The sequence below is a fragment of the Bufo bufo genome, chromosome 6 (genome assembly GCF_905171765.1).
Source record: "Bufo bufo chromosome 6, aBufBuf1.1, whole genome shotgun sequence".
Lineage (NCBI taxonomy): Eukaryota > Metazoa > Chordata > Amphibia > Anura > Bufonidae > Bufo > Bufo bufo.
The window spans coordinates 137,714,719-137,737,218 of NC_053394.1; the positions used below are offsets into that span (position 1 = coordinate 137,714,719).

Consider the following 22,500-nt stretch of genomic DNA (forward strand, 5'->3'; position numbering starts at 1 on the left):
AAATGAAAGGTATTTGGGAATATATTTATAATAACGTAATATTTAGGTATTTTCCTTTTCTTAATTCCTGGAGAACCCCTTTAAGGTCTTCAGGCTAAATTAGTACAGCATCTGATATCAGTCACACCACAAGCCTCCAAGTGACAGCAGAACATTCCTTGTCAGTTGTGGTCAGGAGGAAGTAAAGATAGAGATTTGACTGTTTTCTCAAATCTGTAGAGGCTGCTTCTGTACATAACCAATATACACTCATCTTAGCTAGTACCTAAATGAATTGTGCAGTGTCAGGACATTGAGGACCTATCCTCGGGGCTCTTGCTCTGAAAAACGCCTCTCACCTGGTGTAACTGTCACTTAAAAAAAAAAACACTTTTGAAAAATTGGGGATGTAGCTGTGTTCAGAATTAAGCAATCACATTCAAAATCATGTTAAATAGGAGTCAGCATACACCTGCCATCATTTAAAATGCCTCTGAATAACCCCAAATAAAGTTCAGCTGCTCTAGTTGGTCTTTCCTGAAATTTTCTTAGTCGCATCCCACAGCAAAAGCCATGGTCCACAGAGAGCTTCCAAAGCATCAGAGAGATCTCATTGTTAAAATGTATCAATTAGGAGAAGGGTACAAAAGAATTTCCAAGGCATTAGATATACCATGGAACACATTTTCTTCCCTCTACCTAAAATATTTCAGTTTGTTTTCTTCCCTCTACCTAAAATATTTCAGTTTGTTTTTCAATTGAGTTGTACAGTTTATAGGTCATATTAATGGTGGAAAAAGTTCTGAAATTATTTATCTTTGTCTCACTTTTTTACATCACAGAAACCTGACATTTTAACAGGGGTGTGTAGACTTTTTATAGCCACTGTATCAGCCTCCAGCCTCAGCTCAGTCCCCATGCCATATCTCAGCTCCCAGCCTCAGAGCAGTCTCCATGCCATATATCAGCCCTCAGCCTCAAAGCAGCCCCCATGCCATGTATCAGCCCCCCAGCCTCAGATCAGACCCCATGCCATATATCAGCCCACAGCCTCAGATCAGCCCCATGCCATTTATCAGCCCCCAGTTTTAGAGCAGACCCCATGCCATATATCAGCCCCCAGCCTCAGATCAGACCCCATGCCATATATCAGTCTCAGAGCAGCCCCTAGCCTCAAAGCAAATAAAATAAAACAATCCATTTACCTCTCCTGCTCCGGACGCCGCCTCTCACCTCCAGCGCTCTTCTTCTTCCTGCCATCCTCACACTGTGTGCAGCCACAGCACAGCCAATGGCCGAGGACCAGGAAGCGGTGAGTACAGAGCTCGGGGAGCACTGCATTCACCGCTTCCCGGTCCTCCAGTACTAATGAGTGCTTCCATAATGAGGGGAAAAATACGGTAGGTAGGAGCTGTGGAAACCAGTACAAACATACCTTTGGGGGGCATTTGTCATCGGGAGTGGAGTGAATATGTAGTTTTATTCTGACAGGTACTGCCCTTGCAAGTGCACAGAAGTTCAATGTGAAGTTCTTTCTGCATTGCTTTATTGCCCATCTCTTCTGCTCTGAGTGACACCTGTAGCATTCAACCAAGAAACCACTACAGCTGTCACTCACAGCACAGGTGAGGGGTCGTAAAGCAGATCAATACAGAGAGCACTTCACAGTGATGCTCTGCCTTTTGGGCACTTGAGAGAGCAGGGTCTAGCAGAATAAAACTTCATATTCTCACTACTACCGAAGAGAAAAGACCCACAAACGGTATGTTTGTACTGCTGTCTCCACCCCCTACTTAGTGCTGTCAGTAATCCCTTTAAAGTCCCTTCACAACAATGAAATTTGTAATTAGCTCATCACCCCCACAACCTTACAAAAATATGTATTAAATTAGAGAGGGTTATTTTGTCCCTTTCTGTTGCCAACATAGAAATTGATTGGCCAGCTGCCATTCCCAGAAGTTTTTATTTTTATTTTTATTTAAGACACATAAAACACGAGACTTGATTTGTTTTGATATAAAAATCTTATTATTTCTCATGAAACCAAAGTAAGAAAATAAAGACATAAAATATTTAGAATATAAATCAATATAAAACATATAAAGTATTATATAAAAACTTTTCCGACTCTTCTTTCCTTTCTCCCTTAATAGTTAAACTCACATAATACACATTGCTCGCTCCATACCCACGTTACAGTCTATCAAGAAACACATCGTCGTCCTACTTTTCATCTTCCCCTCTATTATTTACTATATATTAGCTAGAGAAGATATATAGAAAGAATGGAAGACAGTATACAGTACGTCCTACTAGGTAGGTTACCCCATTACATCTAAAAGCCCAGGAGGCAGTGATACTACCTGTAGACCACATATTAATAGATTCAGCTGATGGGGACCCAGATTCAAGGGTCAGAGAATTTTACTTCTCTAAATCTTAAGTGCGCTATCATTGACTCCCTAAATATCTCACAGCTGCTTCAACCTCTCATTTAAAGAGTTCAGTTCCCAGTCTATCTCATATGGTAAATCAGCATTGACTTGGTCATCAAAGTATTTCCTAATGTCCTTCACTTCTTCTTCCCAGAACTCCTTGGATATTTCAAAAAGCTGTTCTATGTTAACATCCCCTAGACCTTTTAGGTTTAAAGACCCCTCTGCTGGAACATAGCCAATGGCGGTCTCAGTGGCACAGTCTTCACCATCAATCCGGTTGAACATCCATTCAAGGACACGGATGTTTTCCCCATAGCCTGGCCACAGGAATTTGCCTTGCTTGTCTTTACGGAACCAGTTGACATGGAAGATCTTGGGCAGCTTGGCAGATGGGAGGTGTTCCATGCTAAGCCAGTGGGTGAGATATCGACCAAAATTATAGCCAAAGAAGGGTCTCATAGCAAAGGGGTCATGCATTATGACCTTGCCTGTAAAGAAGCAAAGTAGGTAATGAACCATTTATATAGTATGTGATGAAGGCTTGAAGATAGAAATTTACAAAGATAATTGAGGTCCTTTGTTTTATAATGGCTTACCTTTATGCTCAGCAGCAGCTGTTGCTTCAGATCGCATTGCTGACCCAATAAAGATGCCATGTTGCCAACTCAGTGCTTCATAAACCAGTGGCACACCTTCAAATAGAAACCATTGATTGTTTATGTTAGGCAATAAACGGTTACCCATAAAATCTTCATGAGTATGTTATCAAGAAGAAACATAAAAACAATATGGATACTTACCAGCAGGTCTACGCCCACCAAAAATGATTCCTTCAATGGGTACACCTTCAGAAGACTCCCACTCAGGATCAATGATAGGACATTGGCTGGCCGGAGTGCAGAACCGGGAGTTGGGATGGGCTGTAGGCTCACCTGGGAAAATGAAAAGAACTATTGGGTGGGCTGTTCTGGCATAAACGTTTAATAGTATATGGTTCTAGGTTTCTAAAGGAAGTTTCTTAATGATGTGATTTATTGTTGTCTGCTATGTTTAGAAGTTATAAAATGGTTTGGCATATATTGTTTATTTCATTCATTTTTTTCATTGCTTACCATCCTCTGGGGTCCATTCCTTGTTCTTCCATGAGGTAAGTGTAATTTCTGGTGCCAGACATTCATCCATGCCCTCCCAGTAGACACCACCATCGCTTGTCTCAGCTACATTTGTGAATATTGTGTTTTTCGAAATCGTTTCCATGGCATTAGGGTTGGTCTTCACAGATGTTCCAGGGGCCACACCAAAAAATCCATTTTCAGGGTTGATTGCCCTGAGATTGCCTGGAAAATGAGAAGATATTTCTTAAAATTATATATTAACCCCAACCTGTTTTTGGCCTTACTAACCAAGCGTTTTCTTCCTTTTTTCATTGTCGCGTTCCAAGAGGTATAACTTTTTTATTTTTCCGTCCATATAGCTGTATGAGGGCTTGTTTTTTGTGGGAAAAGTTGTAGTTTTTGATGGTGCCATTTTGGGGTACACATAACTTTCTGATTAACTTTTATTAACTCTTTCTGGGAGGGAGATGGGAAAAAGAGCAATTCTGCCACTGCGTTTTTACGTTATAAATTTTACGGCGTTCATTTTTGGTCTAAATAACATAATATCTTTATTCTCTGGGTCAGTAGGATTACAGTAATACCAAATAAGTATAGTTTTTTTTTACGTATTACTACTTTTGTGCAATAAAACCCCTTTTTTAAAAGGAAAAAATGTTTTTGCGTTGCCACATCCCAAGACCCATAACTTTTTTATTTTTCTTTCTATGGAGTTTTGTGAGGGATTTATTTTTGCGGGATGACTTGTAATTTTCATTGGTATCACTTTGGAGTAAATGACACTTTTTGATAACTTGTTATTAAGTATTTTTTGTGGCAACTAGGAATAAATTAGCAATTCTGTCATTTTTTATTTTTTTGTTTACGGCGTTCATTGTAGGGGATAATTTACATGATATTTATGTAGTCTGGGTTGTTACGGACGCAGCAATACCAAACATATGGGGGAGATTTTTTTTTCTGCTATTTTTTTCATTGAAATACGTATTTTCAATGGAAAAAAAGTGTATTTTTTTAATGGAATTTTTTAAATTAATAAATGTTTAATTTATTAATTAATCTACTGGAAATTACTCAAGGCTGGTCTGGGGCCTACATTAGACCCCAGCCAGCCTTCACACACATCAGCGATCGCATTTGCGGCGTGCTGATGGGAGACAGAGGGAGTCCGCTCCCTCTATCAGCAATTTACATGCGGCAAGCGCCATGTAAAGTGTTAAACAGCCCGGATCAGCACTCCTGCCGTTAGAGCAGGGCTGCAGCGCTCATGTGAAAGCCGCGCCTCTGCTCCCTGCGGACCTGTGCAGCTCTTAGACTGGGCCGCCGCAAAAAAGCGGTGGCCCAGCCTAAGGCCCCTTAGTGACTAACGTAAAAACACCTATGGGTGGTCACTAAGGGGTTAATAAAATCAACAAACTTACATGAGCCAAGATATTAAATGAGTATTCTCTTAATAGACAATTATGGTATATCCACAGGATATGCCATAAATGCCTAATAGTGGCAGGTCCCTCTTCTGGGATCTACACCTATCTCCTGAATAGTGGTCCCTGTCCTGCCTCTACTGCAGCTTGTGAATGGAGAGACAGCCACGCATGCATTGCTCTTTCCATTCTCTTCTAAGGGAGTTCCGAATAAGGCTGTGCAAAAGTGCTCGATTAGGACCTTAGTTCAGGTGATAGGTGCAGGGCTCAGGTATTTAATGATACAAAGGTCCTAACCTCTTCTTAATTTAGAATTACCTTGCCCATCAAACTTCATCCAAGCAATATCATCGCCTACGCACTCAATCTTCCAGCCTGGGACAGATGGTCTCATCATTGCCAGGTTGGTTTTCCCGCAAGCGCTTGGAAATGCTGCAGCAAAATATTTCTTCTTTCCTTCTGGATTGGTAATTCCCAAAATCTGAAAAAGGAAATATTGAATACCATTAGCATGAAACCAGAATTTCTATATGAAAAAATCTTTAGCATCATCATGTATTTCTTTTAGTTTTCCCCAGAAAACTGTTGCATATTCATTTATCCTGTCCTTAAATGGGTTGTGCACCTTTGGGGGGGTTTGGCAAACCCCCGTTCTTCAGCTGACCTGCGAAAGGAAGCATACTTTCCTACTTCCCGATTCTGGCTCCTTCTCTCCCCAGCCTTCCTCTGCTACAGCCCAGAATCCAAACTTCCTTTTTTGATTCTACTTCAGCCAATCGCTGGCTGCAGCGGTGACTTGACTTGCTCCCCTTGTGTCATTTCCATGGGTCACATAACACAAGAAGAACAGGGCACTGCTGTTCTTATATCCTGGAAGCGCAGCTGAGCAGCCAGGCCAGAGAGAGACGGATTGGGGAGCCAGCGTTGGAAAATATGGCAAGTATGCTTTACTTCGTAGATCTGCCTAACGGGGGGTTTGCCAACCCCCCCTTCCCTTTTAAGGGGCACAACTTCTTTTAATTCTGGTAAAATTGCAAGCTGTTAGGGATGGGACACTTGATTAAGTTCACCCTATGCATGACTCTCTGATGGAATCGCTCTTTGGTGCTCTTTAATTTGCATCACGTTCAGCATATAACTTGCCATACACATAATATTACTATCAGCCCATTTCTTGTCTCTCCCAAACCCCAGATACACATAAATACTCAGTCAAGATGCAAGTGTCTTGAATAGGGAGAGGTGGTAAAACCGCTGCCAGACACCTTTGGTGGGCAGCTTATATCCCTGATCCCTGAGAACAAAAGGATCAGGCATGTTGAAATCCAAGGGGCGATTATTGCCAAATAAACATCTACTACAACCAGTGGCCTAGCTAGAAATGACTGGGCACCAAAGCAAATTTTTGAATTGGGCCTCCTTCCCCCAGTAATTTTTTCGCAACCCCTTCCTTTCATGCCGCCCCCATTCCTGTGGCTAGTAAAGATCGCTCTCTCAGACCAGGCCCGGCAGCTGTTCCATCCGTTTTCTACACTGTCTATACTGCCACTGTATATAATTTCATTGTGTAATACTGTTGAGGGGGCCCTGACAAAATCCTTTAGTCCTCCTCCTCCTGGATGGGCCCCCTTCTGGCTCAGGGCCCCAAAGCAGCCACTTCCCCTATAGCTACGCCCCTGACTGCAACATAGATGTTAGTTTTGTACGTCACTCTCCATATGGTATTATATATTTTGTTGCCCGTAAAGCTATTGATAGTACTATGATATTAATTTAAAAAAAATGAATTAATAATTCTAATATAATCTAGTAAAGATTTTCTGCTTCTTACCAACATGTGCTCTGCCAGCCAGCCTTCTTCCTTGGCAATCCGGCTAGCAATCCTAAGAGCAAAGCATTTCTTGCCCAGGAGGGAGTTACCCCCATACCCACTTCCAAAGGAGATAATTTCTCTTCGGTCAGGAATATGCGCAATGAGGGTTAGCTCTGGGTTGCATGGCCAGTTATTCACAAGAGGTTCTAAAAGAAGAAATCTCATTTTAGAACAATGATTTGGTTTAGAAACTACTTTGGCCCCTTAATACACCTCTATTACAATTATTATTATTATTATTATTATTATTATTATTATTATTATTATGAATTCAGTTAATTAACTCATTATTTATCACCAATTATTTTTTTACCTTCATTATTACCATTTATTATATAATGGAAGTGAATAAAAAAATGTAAAAGCAATTTAAAAAGTCAATAAAAAATTGCAATTTACATGATTATTTATGAAATCAAATGTATGCTGAAATATAAATTAAATGATTACACTTGAAGTTGACATCAATAATATAAAAAAATATATATAATTATTTATGTGTTTTACTTACTTTTTAGAGGTAATGGGCAGCCAACAGAGTGAAGGCATTTGACAAACTCTCCTTCCCCGAGAGCCTCTAAGACAGCAGTGCCCATACGGGTCATAATTCTCATGCTCGCTACCACATATGGAGAATCGGTTAGCTGGATGCCAATCTTGGCGAGGGATGAGCCTATAGGTCCCATGCTGAATGGAATGACATACATTGTGCGACCTGTAATTTAAAACACCACATTAGTAAAGCTAACATAGGCTGCAATTTATCTTCAATTAAACAAGGATTTTTCTCCCATTTTACCTTTCATACATCCAGGAAACCTGGATTTAAAGGATTTTTCAAAATCGTCCTCTGACATCCAGCGGCCGAGTTGACTGACACCACTTTTAGAAACTGGTACCGTGTCTCTTTGTTCCTGAGTGACAATTACAGTTTTGCTCTCAATTCTTGCTACATCACTGGGATCTGTACGAGCCAGCCAACTGAAAAACAAATGAGAGAAAAACATCAGTATCCATAAAAGCATCCCGCCTTGGAAGGGTAGACATCCTTGCCATCCACTAGAAGAATTTCTGAAAACTTACATTATTTGATGGTACTGTAGATTTTTTCCCTTGTCTACAGTATATCACCACATAACTCTGCAGATTTGCCAGACTCGGCTTTTGGGAGGAAATATTTAGCTTGCTTTAACTTTTGTATAGTTCCTATAATTCCATTAAACTCACCAGTTCTCATATTTGTGGAGTCTTTTGATCATTCCAGTTTCTTCCATGTGATGGAGAAGATTCTTGTTCTCCACCTCTGAGCCATCACATATATGGATATTCTCAGGCAGACAGATCTTTGCATAGGTTACTATAAAATCGACCACATCTGGACTTAAGCTGCTCAGATTTCCCTGAGTCACCATGTCAGATATCAGAAGCTCTGTTTTCTGCTGGGATGGCATGGTATATCTTGTTTTCTACTTGTTCTAGTACTAGAGAAAGGAAAGTAAGAATGTATATCTTTATAATTATAGCTGTGTAACTAATCTATTGTTAGAATAGAGGTGGCATGTTTTGCCCATGACAGTCCCTAAAGCATCATCATGCCATTTCTGGGATGGCATGGTTGCCATTTATATTTTTTCTGGAACTCAGAATACTGTGGTATGATAGCATTATATAAATATAGATCTTATGCATATAGATCTGGAGCATAGAAATTAAGGCACATCGATCGTGCCCATTACCGTGCCTATTTTATTGTATTGTTAGCACAAGGTACATGAATATAATTCAATAACACTGGTGTATTCCAGGCACAGACCCCCAGATGGTACCAATAAACCATCATTTAGTAGGAAGGAAATATCTATTTGCAGTACAATCGACAACTGTAATAAATATAATAATAATAATAATAATAATATATAATAATAATAAATAAGTAGAAGTTATAAAGCTAAAATGTATATAAACTCAAACTGACTGATTCCACACATTAGATTACAAGGGAGGTCTAATACGCATATTGGATAAATAAATGGAGGTTACTCTATCAATAATCCTCATAACATCTATTAATAATCAATAAGCATCAATAATGTTACCAATGCCATAACAGAATATGCAAGACAAAGCATTTGCATTTCTCAAGTTTTAGTTTTTCTATACTTACAATATAAGAATTTCCTTGAAGTAGAAGGTCTTAGTTCTTGGCTTTTTCTTAAGACAAATCTGACTTTCCTCTCAGTGTCGTCTGATGATTATAGGTTGGATGAGGTTTCCTTTAAATACTCTAAAGTGTCTTAGGCTCCCCCCACAGCTCCCTCCCAATTCTGGAGGTTTGTCCCATCCTGCTATTGATCTCTTCTAACTCTCAGGCGACAAACAAGTTTTTGTCGTAATAGATTTTCTGAACAACATAATTCCTTTAAGAGCTAATGATTGATCCGAGGACAGTGGCTACACGATACACAATGTACTTAGCTCTTATCACCTGCGGCACAGCAAGAGCTTCCTATCTGCAACCTCAGTGCAGACCAACAACAGCGTCATCTGCAAAGATTTCTAGGGATCTAATGAGCACGCTCTTCTACATCAAACACAGATGAAAGATAGATAATAGATATGAGATCATAGATAGATAGATAATAGATATGAGATCATAGATAGATAGATAGATAGATAGATAGATAGATAGATAGATCATGGATAGATATATATGGAATAGATAGAGATGAGATAGATGATAGATTTGCGATAAACAGATACATAATAGATATGAGATAAATATGCAATAGATAGATAGATAGATAGAACATACATAGAAATATAGATAGATACGATACGATACAATACAATAGATAGATAATATATATGAGATGATAGATAGATGATAGATAGATAGATAGATAGATAGATAGATAGATAGATAATATATATGAGATAGATAGATAGATAGATAGATAGACATATAGATAGATCATGGATAGATATATATGGAATAGATAGAGATGAGATAGATGATAGATTTGCGATAAACAGATGCATAATAGATATGAGATAAATATGCAATAGATAGGTAGGAGATAGATAGATAGATATTTTTTTCTATTTTATATAATTTGTATAACTTTTAAACACTTTAATATACACATTCTGATTTGAAGAAGACATCCTCCTCTGTTCTTCCGTCATTTGCACAGTGCTGTCAACTTTCACCTAGTTAGGAAAGAACTGATGCAAGATATCTGGCTGTTACAGACACAGTACATGGAGGTGGCAGCGTTACACAAGGGCAGGTCCAGCATACAGGCTCGGCCACAGACAGACGCCTCATTGGCTGGGTTGGTGAAGGCTCGTACAAGGCGTGTGTCCTGAAGAGTTTCCTCATCCTCCCTCCTGTGCAATCACTGCTCTTACATTAAACTCCCGGACTTCAGCAGTTTTCAGGCTTTGTTACAGATAACCAAAAGCTATTTGCTCAATTGTTGCTGACTACAAACCCCAACATGTCAGTCAACCTAAGTACAGCTGTGGAGTAATGGACCTGTGTAACACCCCATGCTATAATGCAATAAAAGCAAACAAGTCTGTGCACTGAGACGGAGCAATCACCAACGCATGTGCCGTCTCGCTGCTTCTGCTTGGCCTAGACAGTTCAGGGATGGGAATCTGCACACCAAGGGGTAATTTAGTAATGTTTTACACCAGTCTTTAGTGACAGAGAAGTCACAAAATTTGGAGTATGTTGGGCATAGCTGAAGGCTCATGGGCCCTGTTGAAAAAGTTCAGCTTGCCCCCCTTTCCCCCTTTGTGGCAAGAGGCAGGTGTGCACCAAGCCTTTCTGCAGCCTGAGATAAAAATTGAAATGTTCCCCCCATGCCAACCTAACCCCTTCCCTCCAGTCCTACTGTTAAAGTTTTTTTTCTCTTTTTACTATTGGTATCAGGTCAGCTGTTTGAAAAAAAGGCAGCGCTCATATGAGAGCTGCCTTCTCTGCTCTGTTTACCTGCTTCTCGCAGTAATTGCAGTGGTGAGCAGGTGTAATTACAAGTATGGCGTCCCCATTCACTTCTATGGGACTGCTCCATCTGTTCAAGTGAATACTACAGATCCGTCCCATAGAAGTGAATGGTAACATCATGTATTTGTAATTACACCTGCTCACTGCTGCAATTACTGCGACAAGCGGAGCAGAGAAGGTAGTGCTGTCTTCTCTTCAAATAGCTGACTCGAGGATAGGTCTTCAATAGTAAAAAGTGGACAACCACTTTAAAGGCATATTTGTAAAACATTACTTACAGCACTAAAGAACATACAAGGTAATACAGCGCTACATACCTCTTACATCTAGTGATGTCTCCTCTGATTTTCTCTTTCCTCATCTTCTCCATTCGGACCAGACCACCATGATTATTTCTTTCAGCCACCTCTACTCTTTGAGGAGTTTGACAAACAAACGCCTTAGTTTCCTACTTTTCCATCATTGTCCTACCTTCTGAAGACCCCATCCTGCCACCTCCAATACTGTGCCCGCTGTTTTCTCCTCAATTCTATACTGCAGAATCAGTACTCCTGAAATTACTGGTACCACACAGATAGTTCCCATTCAATAATTGTTGCCATGCAGTGCCCTAAAAAATAACTGTACCCAGCAAATATTGTCCAACACTAATAATGTAACCATAATGTCCCCCAAAAAATAAGTGTGCTAAGCTGTGCCAAGTGTCCTCCCCACAGTAATAGTGCTCCACAAAGTCCCACCAATAGAAATAATTATCTGCCATAGTGCATAGTGTTAACAGTGCCCCCAATAGTAATAATGCCCCCATTGTGCCCATACTAATAATCATGTTCCTCATATCCCTCCCAAGTAGTAATGATTCTTCTTATAAAGTGTGCCAGTAGAGAAATACCTCCTAATGGTGCAAGTACAAAAACACCCCCTTATGTGTGCCAGTACAGAAAAACCTTATCTTTCAGATCAGACCCCCATATCAGACTTCAGATCAGAGCCCCATATCAGATCCCCAGATCAGTCTCCCATATCAAACTTCAGATGAGGCCCCCCATATCAGACCTCAGATCAGACCCTCATATCATACCTCAGATTAGACACTCATATCAGATCCTTAGATTAGGCCCCGATATCAAACCTCACCCGCCCATCAGACCTTCATGTTAGACCTCAGGTCAGACCCCCTTTAGACCTCTATGTAGGACCCCATATCAAACCCCAGTTTCAGACCTCAGATCAGACCACCATTAGACCTCCATGTCAGAAACTCCCATATCAGACCTCAGACCAGACCCCCATTAGACCTCTCAGACCCCCCCATATCAGACCTCACACCAGTCCCTCATTAGACCTCTCAGACCCCCCATGTATCAGGCTTCAGATCAGACTTTAAAGGGAACCTGTCACCTGCAAAACGCATATTAAACCGACCACAGTACCTTACAGTACCCCCCAGTGTGTTGCTAATCATGTTTTTCTTTCCGCTTTGTGTTTCTTATACTTGGTAAAAATGCTGTTTTAATGTCGGTTGGCGCTGTCTCCGAGTCAGGCTTGAAGTCAAGGGGGCTGCGACCTCCTTGCTTCAAGTAAAGCTAAGCCCGCCCCTTACCCCTCCTCTGTACAATTAGATGGACGTGATGCCGGGATCGCCTTCCTCTAGCGCATGTGCGGTACGCTGCCTGTTACAGCGTGACGGCGGGGCGAGCGCGCGATCGAACTGTCCGGCACATCCGCAGTCAGGAAAATGCAGGCGGGTGAGTGAGGATCGCGCTGTAACAGGCAACGTACCGCGCATGCGCTAGAAGAGCGCGATCCCGGCATCACGTCCATCTAATTGTAGAGACGATGGGTAAGGGGCGGGCTTAGCTTTACTTGAAGCAAGGAGGCCGCTGCCCCCTTGACTTCAAGCCTGACTCAGAGACAGCGCCAACCGACATTAAAACAGCATTTTTAACAAGTATGAAGAAACACAAAGAGGAAAGAAAAACATGACTAGCAACACACTGGGGGATACTGTAAGGTACTGTGGTCGGTTTAATATGCGTTTTGCAGGTGACAGGTTCCCTTTAAAATAAATAAAGCAAAATGCGGAATGATCACCTCCGGTATCCTTGTTTTACGGATCCGCAATTTGCGGACCACAAAACACATACGGTTGTCTGAATGAGTCCATAGTTAGATAGAGAAAACACCAGTAGTTCAGTTTTTGAAAGATTCAGTTATAAAGAGGACATGATGTTAGAGACAGCAGACAGTGTTCTGTAGTACAGCAAGGGTCATATCACGGGGAGAAGAATATAGTTAGGTGTCATAAAGTGTGCAGGATGGGGGGGGGAGGGGCCTACACTTCTCTTAACACATCTTATGCAAGTGTGTGTTTTTTTTTAAGACTGGTCTAAGATACACCACAGGATAGGGCAGGACTATTAGGTTGGTGGAGGTCCTAGCGCTGGGACCCCCACCGATCACGAGAACAGCTTCCCTGTACCCTATAGAGTCACCCAAAATGAATAAAGCGGCCAGTCAGGCATGCATGCAGCCACGCCATTCATTTCTTTCTCAGTTCTGGATATCCGAGCATGGTACTGGGCTATCTCTGGAACTCCCTTAGAAATTAATAGAGCAACTGCGCGTATGCCCAACCGGCTGCTCCATTCATTTTGGGGGGCTCCACAGGGACAGGACCCCATTCCTGTGATTGGTGGTGGTCCAAGCAGTAGGACCCCCACCGATCTGACCTGTGAATAGGGGATAAATTAACATAAGGGTGAGTTCACATCACAGTTTCATTCTTTGTTCTTTTGATCCGTCAGATAAAAAAAAACGGATCCTGTTATGCACATTTGGCATCTGTTTGAGCCATTTCCATCTGAAGCTTGAAGGAATTATACTCATAATCTTACGTAGAATTTCTATCACATACCTAGTCGCTGCTGCAATGTCTTATCAGTATGTGTGCTTTTGGTTCAGATTCAACTGTTCAAAAGTTTATTTTTCAAGATGATAAAAAAAAAAAAGACGGTACTATTTTTTCTGTCTATAAAAACTGATCTCAGATGGAAATGGCTCAAACGGATGCCAAATGTGCATAACTGATGCAGAGGATCCGTTTTTTTTTACAGGATCCGTTTTTTCTCTCTTTATTTTTCTGTTCTTTTGATGGATCAGAAGAATGGAAAAATAATGCTGATGTGAACTCTCCCTAACCGGAATACCCCTTTAAAAACTGGTGTGCAAGGATCAACGTCAGGAGCTTTGGACAAACATCTAATGTGTTTGGAGCCTGCCAACTTCTTGTCGCAGATGTCGTAGGAGATAAGAAAATGTTGGATTTCAACTGCCTGATCCTTTTGTTCTCAGGAGATAAGGAGTCTGGCAGTGGAAAGGCCTCTCGAAGGTGAACAACCCCTTTAAAGGAGGACCTATAGTCTATCATCTTTCCATTTAGTGCGTAGTTAAATGCAATCTTTTTCTCCCTGTTATCAGCCAATTCAGGTTGGAGAGATGTTGACTAGAGAACAGGTGAGCACAGTCTATTGTCATTTCAGGCCAGGAAGTGGATGACTGTAGGACGAGTGAATTCAAGCTATTGCTCCCTGTTATCCAAATCTCAGCAAACCTCCCAATACAGGCTAATCACCACTAACGCATCAACAGCCAAAACCACAGACTAAAGGCAGTGCATAAAGCACAACTCATAATTAGATTCTTTAAAACAATTGGACTGTGAAAAGTAACCAAATGCCAATTAATTACCCTTCACAACAGGTAAATAAAGTATTGCATACAATATTATAATAATATGCATACAGCAGACCAAATTACCTCTGGACACACTGAGCTGGAATATTCTTACCCACTTAGCCCTTCGGATTACCATAGTCCATGATACACGCCTGGAGATAGTCAAAGGGCTGGAGTTGTGACATTCTCCATGCAAACTCTAACAAAATCGACACTTGTTCCTGATGTGGTATGAATAGCAGGTAACTGCCCCAAAAAGTATGACCTTGCCTGTGGCTACCTTTATAATTGCCCTAAACAGACCCTAATCAGATTCCTACGGGACAAAAATCAGGTCAATGCAACAAACACTACAAATCACCAGTGTTGTGCTCAAACTGCAGTCGGGCAAAGGGCCACAGTAACGCCCTATACAGTCAAGTGTTGGTCCCACCTTAGCGTAAGATTTTTCCAGCTTAATGTGTCCAGAGGTAATGTGGCCTGCTGTGTACATATTGTTTGATATAATACTGGTATGTACCTGGTATGAAGGCGTGTCATTTTATTGCAGTGCCATTTGTTCAATTAAGTTATCTTTTTGCAATACTCCATTATCATTTATTTCTAGTGGGCCACTGGTATTTTATGGGGATGCCCATTAATATTAATGATGTCATGTAGTGCGTCACCTCCCATGGCGTATTAGTACAGTCTCTTATTGAACCCTTCCAGTAGCAATAATAGAAAGTATGGTAGATTCCACCATCAGACTTGTGTGATCAAGAAATCTGAGACAAACCATCTCCAGACACTCCAAAGTAGCTACATGTTAGACCTTTAAGAGCTCCAGGAGAGGAGGAGCGCTATTACATTTTGGAACATTTCAATGATATTCACAATCTAGACCAGGGGTCTCCAAACTTTTCAACAGGAGGGCCACATTGAAGATTTTACAAGTATTCGGGGGCCGGAAAAAAAAATCAGTTATGTATTAAATTAAATGTATATATTTTACATGGATCGTTTTTGTAATCAGCATGATATGACTGAGAACAAAAGAGAAAAAACTTTAGCAAAACAACGCAAAGACACCCGTGTCCCTATCAGCGGTGTCCCCATCAGCACAAAAATGTCCCCATCAGCACAGCAATGTCCCCATCAGCACAGCAATGTCCCCATCAGCACAGCAATGTCCCCATCAGCACAGCAATGTCCCCATCAGCACAGCAATGTCCCCATCAGCACAGCAATGTCCCCATCAGCACAGCAATGTCAGCATCAGCACAGCAATGTCAGCATCAGCACAGCAATGTCAGCATCAGCACAGCAATGTCAGCATCAGCACAACAATGTCCCCATCAGCACAGCAATGTCCCCATCAGCACAGCAATGTCAGCATCAGCACAGCAATGTCAGCATCAGCACAGCAATGTCAGCATCAGCACAGCAATGTCCCCATCAGCCGTGTCACCCTTAAGCACAGCAATGTCCCCATCAACGATGTCCCCATCAGAACAGCAATGTCCCCATCAGCGGAGTCCCCATTAGCAGCTGATAGGGGCCACCACTGATGGGGACACTGCTGTTGGGGACGCGGCTGATGGGGACACCATTGATGGGGACACCCGTGTCCCTATCAGCGGTGTCCCCATCAGAACAGCAAGGGCCAAATCAGAACAGCAATGTCCCCATCAGAAAAGCAATATTCCCATCAAAAAAAAAATATTCCCATCAAAAAAACAATATTCCCATCAGAAAAACAATATTCCCATCATGGGGACACCCACTGATGGGGACGCTGCTGTTGGGGACATTGCTGTGCTGATGGGGACACCACTGATGGGGACGCTGCTGTTGGGGACATTGCTGTGCTGATGGGGACACCACTGATGGGGACACCATTGATGGGGACACCCGTGTCCCTATCAGCGTTGTCCCCATCAGCACAGCAATGTCCCCATCAGCGGTGTCCCCATCAGCACAGCAATGTCCCCATCAGCGGTGTCCCCATCAGCACAGCAATGTCCCCATCAGAACAGCAATGTCAGCATCAGCACAGCAATGTCCCCATTAATGATGTCCCCATCAGAACAGCAATGTCCCCATCAGCGGAGTCCCCATTAGCAGCTGATGGGGACACCACTGATGGGGACACTGCCTTTGGGGACGCGGTTGATGGGGACACCCGTGTCCCTATCAGTGGTGTCCCCATCAGAACAGCAATGTCCCCATCAGAATGGGGACGCTGATGGGGACATTGCTGTACTGATGGGGACACCATTGATGGGGACACCTTTGTCCCCATCAGCAGTGTGCCAATCAGCGGTGTCCTCAGCAATGTCCCCATCAGCACAGCAATGTTCACATCAGCAGTTTCCACATTAGCAGCGTCCCCATCATTGCTGATGGGGACGCCGCTGTGCTGATGTGGAAACCGATGATGGGTCACCGCTGATGGGGATACCCATGTCCCCATCAGCGGTGTCCCCAGCAATGTCCCATCAGAACAGCAATGTCCCCATCAGCAGTGTCCACCGCAACATCCCCATCAGCACAGCAATGTCCCTGTCAGCGGTGTCCCCAGCAGCATGTGTCCCCATCACCGCTGATGGGGACACCTCTGATGGGGACATTGCTGTGCTGATAGGGACATCGATTATGGGGTTACCGCTGATGGGGACATTGCTATCCTGATGGGGACACCATTGATGTGGACACCCATGTCCCCATCAGCAGTGTGCCAAACAGCGGTGTCCCCAGCAATGTCCCCATCAGAACAGAATTGTCCCCATCAGCAGTGTGCCCATCATCGCTGATGGGGACACCTCTGATGGGGACATTGCTGTGCTGATGGGGACACCATTGATGGGGACACCCGTGTCCTCATCAACGGTGTCCCCATCAGAACAGCAATGTCCCCATCAGCACAGCAAAGTCCCCATCAGCAGTGTCCCCAGCAGCACAGCAATATCCCCATCAGTATGTGTCCTCAGCAGCTTGTGTCCCCATCAGCGCAGCACAGCAATGTCAGCGTTCCCCATTGTGTCCCCATCAGCGTTGTGCAACACTTGCCTCCGCTGTAGCCGGCTTCTGCTCCTCTTCTTTTTTTTTTCTTCTTGGACTCCTGAGTCCCGACTCCCGCCCGCTGCTACACACGTGGATTTGTTATTTCAAACAGCGGGCGGGAAGAGGGGAGGTGCCGCACCTGTGACGTCACTGGTTGCCGGGACATCGGCGGTCCCAGCAGCCAATCAAAAAGCACAGCGTGACAGCATGGGCGGTTGTGCGGCTTTCGTTCCTGCAACCTGTCAGCTGCGGGCGGGCGCGGAATCGAACACACAACACAAGCGTGACAGCATGGGCGGTTGTGCGGATTTGGTTCCTGCAACCTGCCAGCTGCGGGCGGGCCGGATCGAACGCACAAGCGGGCCGGTTGTGGCCCGCGGGCCGGGGTTTGGAGACCCCTGATCTAGACAGTCGTAACATATCCCATGAGTCTAGCCACTTCCTTGATTGCCATGGCGGTAGAGTTAGACCCCCCCAGAGGTGGGGATGCTAACTGCCACCTTCTGGACTATGAGGCTTATTGGACTCTAACCCTGAATACCAGAGCCCCATCAAGTCTCATAGAAGGAATTTATACTCCAATATTAAGTATATCCCCAAAATGTTTTTATTATGTTATTTTGAATTATTTTGCCTTCCAGACTTATTGATTTGTTTATGGCTAGTGCTGTACTGCTGCGTTATTTATATCATGTGCTTTTGTGGTTCTCCGTATTTTTTTTTTATGTGATTGTGAACAAAGTTGCTGTAGTTAGTGCTGATAGTTGCAAAGATGGTGGGGATGTTCTGTTCCATGCTACAAAAAGTCCACAAGATGAGGCAGAACTTGCCTTCTCCAGGAGAGGTATTTTTAAATGTGATTAATAAAACCTTGGATTTTACTATTCACATTGGAACAAATCTTCATTCCTGGGGGAGTCAAACCCCTTGCGAATCTGATATTGATGCCTTTGAACCCAGAGGAAAAAAGAAGCAATCTGGTTTGAGAGCTGTACTTATACAAGCAGCCAAACAACGCGAGTTTGTGAGCGTTCGCGTGTTTGATTTCCAGTGTGTGTTTGTATTAAGTGTGTGACTAGATTATGTGACTCCAGATTCAGGGACTACAGTAAGTTAGATTCTTATCACTGCACCATATTGTATTTTTCTCTTTTCTTGCATAATCCCCATTTAGTATGTGTTCCATTTTTGACAACGCAGTCCAGTGCACATCTTGTCTAATGTATGCAGTCCTGGAACAACCGTTTGAGGGTGCATATCTTTGTTTAAAATGTGAGAAAATTACCAATTTGGAATCGCACATCGTGTATCTAAATGGGCAAATTTCAACACTGAGAGGCATTGACAATTTGGAAAACAGTTTGCTGATCACTAAGCAGGCACTCTATGGGGTAGATGTGGGGGAGGGTGGTAGTGAGGAGGCGGAGGAAAGTGAGGGAGCTACCTGGGTAACAGTTAGAAAGCGAGGTAGAGGGAAGAGTGCCAGGGAGGCTAGCCCTGATCTGACACACCCCAACAAGTTTGCAAGGTTGGCAGATGAGAGGGATTTCGGTTTAGGGACAGCACTGCTGCAGCTGGACAATTCCTCTGCCAGTCAGGGGAATGTCAGCTCCAGTAAGCAGGAGAGCAGGGCAGGCAAGACAGGGAGACACAATTATTAGGGGTACAGATAGGGCGATCTGTCACAAAGACTGGGATCGTTGAACGGTGTGTTGTCTTCCTGGTGCTCGAGTTCGGCACATCGCGGATCGGGTTGACAGACTACTGGGAGGGGTTGGAGAAGATCCAGCAGTCATGGTCCATATCGGAACCAATGGCAAAGTTAGAGGTAGGTGGAGCGTCCTTAAAAATTATTTTAGGGATTTAGGTCACAAGCTTAGGGCAAGGACCTCAAAGGTAGTGGTTTCCAAAATACTACCTGTACCACAAGCCACACAAGAAAGACAGCGAGAGATTAGGGAGGTAAACAAGTGGCTCAAGAACTGGTGTAGGAAGGAGGGGTTTGGGTTCCTGGAGAACTGGGCCGACTTCTCTGACAGCTACAGGCTCTATCGTAGGGATGGGCTGCACCTCAATGGGGAAGGGGCAGCTGTATTGGGGGAAAAGATGGCTAGAAGGTTGCAGGAGTGTTTAAACTAAGGACTGGGGAGGGTAATTACATTACAGGATAGAAAGATAGTGCAGATAGAGACCAAGGGGGCGAGGTAATGGAATCGGGGGAGGACTGGAGGGAGGTACTAGAAAAGTTCAGAAGGAAAGGTATAGGGTAAAAAATATACATAAACCTCTTAATTGTATGTATACTAATGCCAGAAGCCTGACTAATAAAACTGGGGAACTGGAATTAGTGATGTGTGAGGAGGACTATGAAATAGTGGGAATAACTGAGACATGGCTGGATGATAGCTATGACTGGGCAATTTACGTAAAGGGTTACAGTCTGTTTAGAAAGGATCGCCAAAATCGGAGAGAGGGAGGGGTCTTCCGTTATGTAAAGTCCTGTTTAAAGCCCACAGTCCGAGAAGATATAAGTGAGGGACATGAACATGTGAAGTGACTGTGGGTAGAAATACATGGAGCTAAAAACAACAATAAATTACTAATAGGAGTTTATTATAAATCACCTAGTATACCCGAGTCCACAGAAAATCTACTACTAAATGAGATAAATGAGGCGGCAGATCATAATGAGGTCGTTATTATGGGGTACTTCAACTACCCAGATATAGACTGGGAAACTGAAACCTGTATATCTCATAAAGGAAACAGGTTCTTAGCAATAACCAAAGACAATTACCTTTCCCAACTGGTTCAGGACCTGACTAGAGGGACGGCCATACTGGACTTAGTATTAGCCAATAGATCTGACAGAACAACAGATGTGCAGGTTGGGGGACAATTGGGAAATAGTGACCATAAAGTAATAACTTCAAATTGTCATTCAAAAGAGTGTTTCTTCAGGGATAAACAAAAATACCAAACTTCAAAAAGGCTATATTTAGCCAACTAAGAGTGGCCATAGGCCAAACTAACTGGGACAAAGTCCTCAAAAATGATAAAAAGTATAAATCTGAAGGTGTTGGCCGTTTACAGAGTAATGAGGGGGGAGTTGCAGAGAGCAATGAGGAGAAAGCAAAGCTATTAAATATTTTTTCTCTCCACTGTATTTACTGAAGAAAATAATTTCAGATGTAAAAGTAAATTCCCCATTAAAAGTGCTCTGTCTGACCGATGAAGAAGTACAGTGGCGTCTTAAAAAGCTTAAAATAGACAAATCGCCAGGACCAGATGGCATACACCCCCGTATCCTAAGAGAATTAAGTAAGGTCATAGCCAGACCCTTATTTCTGATATTTACAGACTCTATACGGACAGGGAAAGTTCTATAGGATTGGCGCATAGCAAATGTGGTGCCAATATTCAAAAAGGGTCCAAAAAAAGTATAAAAGGCCGGTAAAAACTATAGGCCGGTAAGTTTAACATGTCGTGGGAAAACTGTTTGAAGGTTTTCTAAGAGATGCTATCTTGGAGCACCTCAATGAAAATAAGCAAATAACGCCATATCAGCATGGCTTCGTGAGGGATCGGTAATGTCAAACTAATTTATTTTGTTTCTTTGAGGAGGTAAGTTCTAGACTTGACAGCGGTGAATCAATGGATGTCGTATATCTGGACTTCCCCAAAGCATTTGACACTGTACTACATAAAAGGTTAGTATATAAAATGAGAATGCTTGGACTGGGAGAAAATGTCTGTATGTGGGTAAGTAACTGGCTCAGTAAAAGAAAACAGAGGGTGGTTATTTACAGTACACACTCAGATTGGGTCACTGTCACTAGTCAGTATCGGGCCCTATTCTCTTCAATATATTTATTAATGATCCTGTAGAAGGCTTGCACAGTAAAATATCATTTTTTGTAGATGACACTAAACTGTGTAAAGTAATTGACACGGAAGAGGACAGTATGCTGCTACAGAGGTATCTGGATATATTGGAGGCTTGGGCTGAGAAGTGGCAGATGAGGTTTAACACTGACAAATGTAAGGTTATGCACATGGGAAGGAATAATGCAAGTCACTAGTACATACTACATGGTAAAACACTGGGTAACACTGACACTAAAGTGGAAAAGGACCTAGGAATTTTAGTGAACAGCAAACTAAGCTGTAGAAACCAGTGTCAGGCAAGTGCTGCCAAGGCCAATAAGATAATGGGTTGCATCGAAAGGGGTATAGCTGCCCGTGATGAGAACATAGTCCTGCCACTTTACAAATCACTAGTCAGAACACACATAAAGTACTGTGTACAGTTATGGGCTCCTGTGAACAAGGCAGACATAGCAGAGCTGGAGAGGGTTCAGAGGAGGGCAACTAAAGTAATAACTGGAATGGGTGGACTACAGTACCCTGATAGATTATCAAAATTAGGGTTATTCACTTTAGAAAAAAGACGACTGAGAGGGGATCTAATAACTATGTATAAATATATCAGGGGTCAGAACAGAGATCTATCCCATCATCTATTTATCCCCAGGACTGTGACTGTGACAAGGGGACATCCTCTGCGTCTGGAGGAAAGAAGGTTTGTACACAAACATAGAAGAGGTTTCTTTACGGTAAGAGCAGTGAGACTATGGAACTCTCTGCCTGAGGAGGTGGTGATGGTGAGTTCACTAAAAAAGTTCAAGAGGGGCCTGGATGTATTTCTGGAGTGTAATAATATTACAGGCTATAGCTACTAGAGAGGGGTCATTGATCCTAGGGAGTTATTCTGATTGAATTTTTTTTCCCCTTAAGTGGGGAAAATTGGCTTCTACCTCACATTATCCTAAGGAAATTGCCATTTAAAGGGATACACAACCAATCATAAATC

At 42.7% G+C, this 22,500-nt stretch overlaps 1 protein-coding gene across 1 annotated transcript; it reads right to left on the reverse strand.

Annotated features, from left to right (window-relative positions):
• Positions 1-1,991: 1,991 nt before the first annotated feature.
• Positions 1,992-9,383, reverse strand: PCK1 (phosphoenolpyruvate carboxykinase 1). Its single transcript, XM_040437066.1, has 10 exons — positions 8,994-9,383; positions 8,057-8,304; positions 7,629-7,810; positions 7,341-7,544; positions 6,788-6,975; positions 5,275-5,437; positions 3,530-3,754; positions 3,218-3,349; positions 3,014-3,109; positions 1,992-2,905 (listed from the first exon to the last, which is right to left on the reverse strand). The coding sequence occupies exons 2-10, from the start codon at positions 8,278-8,280 to the stop codon at positions 2,451-2,453; spliced, it is 1,869 nt and encodes a 622-aa protein (XP_040293000.1). The 5' UTR covers positions 8,281-8,304; positions 8,994-9,383; the 3' UTR covers positions 1,992-2,450.
• Positions 9,384-22,500: the final 13,117 nt, after the last annotated feature.

Bases quoted from the DNA above. Each gene is read 5' to 3' on its own strand.
- PCK1 (XM_040437066.1), bottom strand. From the start codon at position 8,280: ATGCCATCCCAGCAGAAAACAGAGCTTCTGATATCTGACATGGTGACT. The intron at 5,438-6,787 runs GTAAGAAGCAGA...TTCCTTTTTCAG, and splicing joins GGCTGGCAGAGCACATGTTG to ATTTTGGGAATTACCAATCC. The intron at 3,350-3,529 runs GTAAGCAATGAA...TCATTTTCCCAG, and splicing joins GGAATGGACCCCAGAGGATG to GTGAGCCTACAGCCCATCCC.